Below are 7,808 nucleotides of genomic sequence, written 5' to 3'. Positions count from 1 at the left end.
AGTATAAAATATGATTATAATAGTTATGAGCATTTTTAATTTGATTTATATTTGCAGCATAAAAATCCTCATGAATATAAAGTATTCACAATAAAATAAAGCTTATCGGAAAACAATTTATTTTTAACGTTCCATTTTTAATGTTTTCCCAGTATCATAAAATTATTCTATATCAGAATAAGTCATTTAATAAATAGAGGTAAACTAATATATTAAATATTTATTTTATTAATACGCCTAAATAAATATTTTTGAAGCATAGGCAAATGTAAAATATTCAATACGTGGTTTGCTTTAAAAGTTTTATTGTTTCAGAACAAAGATTGTATGGATATATAAATGAACAATTCTATCTTATAATCAGTCATTCTTGCATTTTTCTTCCCTGATTGAGAAGCTACTAACTGTAAGTTGCCTGTTTCAAGTTTTTTTCAGTTTGCATTTTTATCATTGATACAGTTCAAACTCAAACTCTATGAAATTTTCTAGTTGTAGAGACCTGTAAGCGCACCAAAGAATATGTCCACAGTAGGAATTGACTCGCTAAATCAGAAATCTTTGAAAAATACTTTAAGCTTATTGATTATTGGTAACCGTGATTGCAACGGTAAATAATTTGCGTTATGAATTTATATGTAACAAAATCTATAGAGTTTATCTTCAATATAGTTTCCTTTTGAAGGAATTTCTTCCTATAATGAAATTTCTAATCAGAATGTTAAGAGAAAACATTCCAATTACTCTCCATGCAACGAATTGTTTGTCTGTTATAACGAATGTAAATTTGATTTAAAGATGTAAATGTTTCAAAAATTTCTATGAAACGCCACTTTATTACGGCTCTCTCTTGATGAAGCTTTTAACAAGAAAAAAATCTGAAATCTTTAGTTTTTATTTTTCTCAAAATATGTTTTACAAAGCTAAGCAGCTGTCAGCCATGACCTAAAAATATGCTTAAATAAAATAGCTGCTTGGTTCGAATTCCAAACCCGGCTCGCGCCGAACACACTACTAACGTAAAATACCCACAGAGGTAGACGGATCATGGGTTAAAGTCCCTTGCCGTCAGACTAACTGTATGAGGTTTTCGTGGTTTTCCTCTCCAGGTAACGCAAAAGCGGGTTAGTTTCATCAAACAGTCCTCCACGAAAGCAAATTTTTACCGATACTTGATCCAGGAGCTCCCTTGTCTTCTGGTTTAAGTTTAAAATTACAAGGATGTGGAGTTGAACATTGGTAGTAGTAAAGTAAGAATTTGGTTGACTGTTCAGCGATGGTTATAAAATAAAGTATAAATATGTCTTGGTGTGCAGAATATTTTTGTTCTTTTTAAAGATAGTACACGAAAAGATTCGTGAGTTTTGAGGGCTTGTGAGTTAAACATAGCTGGACATGTTGTGCCAGATAACAGTTCGAGCTAACTAGCATGCTTTTCTTTCTTTAAAAAAATGTTTCTAGGTTGACGATTATTGAAAAATTATATTTTCTGCATGCAAAAAGTCAATTTTTGAAGCAGAAATCTCACTTCAACGAACTTTTTGGTTATTCGTAACAATCGAAGGTTAGTGTTATTACAATACTCGATAAGGTTAAACTCGGAAAAGCATTCCCTAATCTATTAAGCTATCGTAAAGAAAAATTTACAAAATTGAAATGAAAAAATTAACATTTGCTGCAACTGATTTTAAAAAAAAAGAATATTTTATACAGTATTTTTGTTTGGCTTATAAAATGTGTTTTGAAATTTATTTTGAAGTAAATTTTTTTGTATTTAAATTTTTTTGTATGGCATGAACATGAAATTACCTCCTCAAACAAAAATAAAAAAGCAAGCCATTTCCAACGCAAAACCTGAAATTCGTTTTTCACCTCGACTGATATCTCTTGAACAAGGCATACATCTTTCATTTTGGGACACAGTTGAAATGATATGCGAGTTGAAATGATATGGTGAAATGCTTGCTTACATCACAGAAACTACCGAGTGTCTTTCAATATATTCGTGCATATTACTTTTGTTTTCAGCTGTACTAGAATTACAAAAAGTAATTTAAATTGCAAGTCTGTCTATACTGTTGCATGTCATTGAATATTTTTTAAGCTTATTGCTTTGTTATCAGTTATACTTGCATTACAAAAAGTATTAAAAAATACATATCTCTGCCACATGCCTTTGAATAAACTTTGAGTTTTTTTTATCTTGCTTTAAGCTGAAAATGCAATACAAAAGGTATTTTAAATTGCAAGAATGATTTTACTACTGTGTGTGTTTGAGTATATTTTATCTGCGTTGCATTACAAAAATTATTTAAAATTATATCAGATTGCATGGCTTTGAATAAACTTCATATTCTCTTACTATCTAACTATCAGCTAAACATAATCAACTCAAGAAATATTTTAAATTTCAAGTATATTTTTATTATTCCGCATTTTGGGATATATTTTATTTGTGTTTCTGTAATGCAAGTACAACTAATGAAATAAAGTATTTAAGAAAAACGCGTCAGTGATTTGAATAAATTTTATTTGCGCGTTTGAATTCAGCTGTACTTACAAAAAGTAATTAAAGCTCACAAAAAGTAATTTAAATTACAAGCCTGTCTTTACTGTTGAATATCTTTGAAAAAATTTTGCTTGTGCTTATTACCTTACTATCAGTTGTACTTGCATTATATTTAAAACTGCATAACACTGTTGCATATATATGAAAAAATTTTATTAGAGCGTATTACTTTACCATCAGCTGAACTTGCACTATAAAAAGCATTTGAATCACAAGCATGTCTTTGCTACGTGTTTTTGAAATTTTTTAACTTGTGCTTATTACCTTGTGCTGTTAGATGTAATTGCATAATAAAAACCATCTTAAATTATAACAACTCATGATTGTATGTTTTGTTTTTAATAGGAAAGCAACAATGAAAGCATTCTACGTTTTGCTTGTTCTCAGCTTGATTGCTGCTGCCATGTCAGCAACTCCATCAGCTTGCAGACTCCAAAGAAAGATGGTCAAAGACGCTGGTAAAACTACTTTATTAACACCCGAATTTATATTTTTCTATATCTTACTATATATAAATATATTATGATGAAGTCGCAGTTTTCCGTTATCGTCGGTGAACTTTCATTTGCCGTAAAATCTCATGGCATGATCCGCCCCGCAGTGGACTGATCGTTAAGACACGCTTCCCAGCAGATCACCGAAGTCAAGCATCACTGGCTGCGGACAGTGTGCGGGTGGATGACCACTTGGATCAGTCTGCGTAGGGACCGAGAGTGTGCGGTAAGGGTCCTCGTTAAACTGTTCTACCGTAAAGTGCTCGCGGGCATTTCGTCGGGCTACCGAAGCGTTAGTGCCATCCCCTCTGCAGAGGATCAAATTGTGGTGGCATATTTTCGGGTCATCCTCAGGGATGTTTCCCAGACCGTTGCCAATAGTCCATTGGGCAGCTCAAGTGCGACGTAAATGAACAACAACAACATGGCAGGATCCAGTTTTTCCACATTAATTTTTCCATTCATTTGGTTGTCATCAGCATAAAATTGATATAAGCCGCAAGTTACTGTTTTCCTATAAATATTTTTGTATCCCTAATTTAAAGATACTTACCTGTATTGTTATTACTAGAGATGCCAACTTGCTCCGGACAGCAAATATATATTTTAAAGTGGTAGCTTACCAATTGTGATTCTTGATTTAATATATTAAATTTAGTGGATTTTTATCCACCACTATTTTTAAATAATTTGTAGGATTATATAATTCGCAACTTAATGGTAAAACTCGCGATTTATGTTAAGCTATGCCTATTAAAAAGCAAGCAAAAATTGTCAAATATTTGCAAAATTTACTTTGTAGTGTCCGGAACAGTTGGTATCTACGTAACTACGTTTTTGATTTTGTTTGTTTTCTAAATTAAGAGTCCAGGAGGATTTTTTTTATTGTAATTTTTCTTAGAATAACGAAACTTAAGTCAAGTGTTTTTTTAGTACATATAATTTTAATTTAATAATTTCAATTGTTTTATGCTATGCACTAGTAATAATTACTGCGGAGCAATCATCGGTGTTGGTGAGCGCTAGTGAACATGGGACTTAGCCCCCTAGTTACGAAAAAGGGATCATTTTTTTATTCATCTACTACCGTCGTGGTTTAAGGTAAAGAAATAAGCATGGTGCTTGATTTATAAAAAAAAAATTTATTATATTTTAAATGAATTTCTAATGCAAACAAGGTAAATTTTTGGGTTTTTATATGGAATTTTTTCACGATTTTTTAATTCGTTTTATCCTGACTTTATACATTGAAGTGGTTCAAAAAGTGGCTTTATTCAAAGAGTTTTAAAATATATTATGTCAATTCATTGGCTTTTCCTATTTTTAGCCACCATTTAATTCAAAAAGGGCTTGTTAAAAAAAATTAGTTACCGGAAGTCCTCGCTCCTTATAGTTCTAGTCACGTTTAACTAGTTCAAGTCACATTTAACTAAATCATTCATAAATTATGGTAGTTGAGAATCTCTTAAGTCACCCAAATAAATGATAATACTGAAAAAAATCTCCTACCACTATGAATGCTTTTTGAAATAAGTAACTCTCCTAAAAATACGGCCCAGGACGTTAACCGGTTAAATAGATATAAAAGTTTAAACTTTAACCGATTTTGTGCAAGCTCGGAAAAAGTTGAAAAGTTATAATAATAGTACGATAAAAAAATTTATTTTATTAATGTTTGTAACTTTGTTGTTTAATTAATCAAAGTAAATATCGAATACCAAAGTAACCAAATTTCACTTTTTAATTTTAAAAAACATTTTTAGAATAATAAAAGTAAAGAATAATAAGAATTTTTGTAACGTGCGTGATAGTACTTTTTACATTTTTACGAAGCCTTTTTAATTGTAAATGATTCTCTCCGATACAAAGTTTAGTGGGTGGCTACTAAAAACTTTTTGAAAGTGATGAGAAGGTTTAATGAAATAAATAATTTCCACCTATCTAAGATATCATAAGAACATGTTCAAATGTTTAACTTACTAAACCTCGAGTGAAACTAAAACTTCTTAATTACTTTTATTTGCCTTTTCTTAAGAATGTTTTTGGATCAGAATTCGCAACTTAAAATATCGCCTGCAGAGATGCCAACTGCTCCGGACACGCCAAAATAATTAAAAAAACGGTAAATAACTACGAAGTAAATTTAGCAACGATTTGGCTACTTATGCTTGCTTTTTAACAAGCATAGCATGACATAAGTATTATAAAGTGGTGAATTATATAAGCCTACAAATTATTTAGAAATAGTGGTGAATAAAAATATACTAAATTGAATTTATTAAACCAAGAATCACAATTGATAAACTACCACTTTAAAATATGTATTTGCTGTCCGGAGCAAGTTGGCATCTCTGCGCCTGCGCAAAGTAATTTGTAATTTGAGGGCACCCATTCGAATCATAAAGATTGAGTCATAGAACGTAAAGATCCGATCATTAAACCAAAAGTTATTCAGGGCGGTCTGTTTATTTATTTTCATACGAAACATAAACTAAAAAATTCCTTTAAATAATCAGTAGTTTTTTTATACAAAACTTATTTCAGTAATCAAATTCCCACATCCGAGTTAGGTAAGATGTAAGATCCGTAGCAAGATCAAGCAATTTGCTCCGTAATGCATCTACTTCGCTCAAAAAAAATAAAAATACTAGTGCATACATTTTTCTACCACTAAAAAAATTTATAGTATTATCAATTTTTTTTAATTATCAATATACTTGGTTTCTGATAACAAACGTAAATTTTACGCTTATTCTTAAGGCCAAGCACAGATAAGTATAATATGTACCCCCCTTCATGCTCAACGGAATTTGAAAGTACTTATTTGATCTAGTATATATAACAGATCACAGCACAAAAAGTGCTAAGATTCATGCGCATTAGAATAGATTATTATTTGGACTTCAATGTGACTTAGGGTCTGTCCTTGTCAACGGACCTACTCCATCATCTCTATTGAGCCTGTGAACAACTATAATTCGTGGTATTAAATTATCTAATTTTGCTTTTGTAAATGAAAATTTTAATCTTAAAATTGTAGCGTCTAGAGAACCTACCTTTTACTCCATTTAAACTTGTTTACTCAGTTTGAACTGCAGTAGAAATTAAAATACCTCTATGCGTGCACATATAGTGTTACTATTTAACCGTAAAAGGGGGTTCCATAAAAGGTTTGTTATTTATCATTGAAATTGTGGTAAAATGAATAATTTTTTACTTCATTTTTTACACTTTAGAAATCTTAATTTTTTTTTTCCTTCAGTGGAACCTTAAATAATCGAGCTTCTTTTAGTGGAAGCCTAATTTTATTTAAAAACGTTAATTCGTAGATGTTAATATTTAACCAAAGAAAAAAATTTACTAATTGCAGAGAAAAAATTTAATTAATATTTACTTATTTTAAAAATATTTAGTGTTTCTTTTTCAATGCCCACCACATTTGGTAACATGTAGCCTCGTGCGGTACCAGAGATGCCAACTTGCTCCGGACAGCGAATAAATATTTTCAAGTGGTAGTTTATTAATTGTAATTCTTGGTTTAAAAAATTCAATTTAGTAGACTCTAAAGCCGTTACCGTTTTACCGTTATTTAAATTGTATTGGCGTGTCCGGAGCAGTTGGCATCTCTGCGGTACTTAACAGGAGGTACTGTTGCCCTCTTTATCGCTTTTCCCTTATAAGTGGGTTATTGTCCCTCTAATAGTACAAAAAGGACAAATAGAACAGAGAGAGGGAGAGTATTTAAATCCATGCCCGAGGTGGGATTCTAACCGGGAACTTTATAAGTCCTTGACCACTATGCCAGAAGGTCGACAAAATATTTAACAAAAAGGATTCTTTTTCATTGTTTTATCAATAATGGTTTAAAAATTTGTTATATGTCAGTCCAGAAAAGGCTCTTGTCCAGTTTTGAAACAAAATAGCTAGTTTGTTGTATTTACGCATAAGCTAGAAGCTGTATAAGTAAAATATTATACTTTTTGAAATAATACTGTTTATTAGCGTTGAGAATGTTTATCAGAGAGACGTAATTCTTTATTCTAGAATATGATTATTTCATTTCAAAATTCATAAAAAATAAACAAAATATTGAATTTGGAATCTTCAAAACTCATTGCTATTTAAAAAAGAACCCCTGTGGACGTTGTGATGGATTTGCAAAAGATGCTCCACTGAACCTTGAGGTTCCGTGAAGCATCTTTTGCAAATTGTTGCTCTAGACAGTGTAACTACAGTAAAAAAATTTTATCAATTGATACATTTAGTAAAAGTTTTATCATATTTTAGGTGACAAGAAAGCTTTCATGCCTCGATGTGAGAAAAACGGTGACTATGCTCCAATTCAGTGCAGGGATGGATGGTGCTGGTGCGCTGACAAAAATGGCAACATGTTGGGCAAGTCCCAAAAAGGAAAGCCAGACTGCAAGAAACACTAAATCACTTGAACAGTGTTTGATATCTGAATTGGCAATGAGAACGCATTAAAAAAAAATTTGAATTAAAACGTCTACCAGTATTTTTTTAAATTTTTCTTCTTATTATTAAAACTGGAAACATCAAATTATCTGAATAAAGCAAAGAACAATGCATAACATCTAAGTAAATCCTAACCACTCCGAAGTGCAGAAAAATATCTTCCAGTGGTAGCAACATTAAATTTTTTAGTCATAATTCTTACGGATTAATAAATGCGATTAATAGGGCTTTAACCCCTTCGCGTCGACTGTCACAAATACGTGCCAGCATAA

At 31.2% G+C, this 7,808-nt stretch overlaps 1 protein-coding gene across 1 annotated transcript; it reads left to right on the top strand.

Annotated features, from left to right (window-relative positions):
- The first annotated feature begins 254 nt into the window (after positions 1–254).
- LOC107447558 (H-2 class II histocompatibility antigen gamma chain-like) lies at positions 255–7,564 on the top strand. Its single transcript, XM_016062494.3, has 3 exons — positions 255–406; positions 2,912–3,024; positions 7,348–7,564. Exons 2-3 carry the CDS (start codon positions 2,922–2,924, stop codon positions 7,494–7,496), a joined length of 252 nt encoding a protein of 83 aa, XP_015917980.1. The 5' UTR covers positions 255–406; positions 2,912–2,921; the 3' UTR covers positions 7,497–7,564.
- The last annotated feature ends 244 nt before the right edge of the window (positions 7,565–7,808 follow it).

Source organism: Parasteatoda tepidariorum, chromosome 6 (genome assembly GCF_043381705.1).
Source record: "Parasteatoda tepidariorum isolate YZ-2023 chromosome 6, CAS_Ptep_4.0, whole genome shotgun sequence".
Taxonomy (NCBI): Eukaryota; Metazoa; Arthropoda; class Arachnida; order Araneae; family Theridiidae; genus Parasteatoda; species Parasteatoda tepidariorum.
This window is presented reverse-complemented; position numbering and strand designations above follow the sequence as displayed.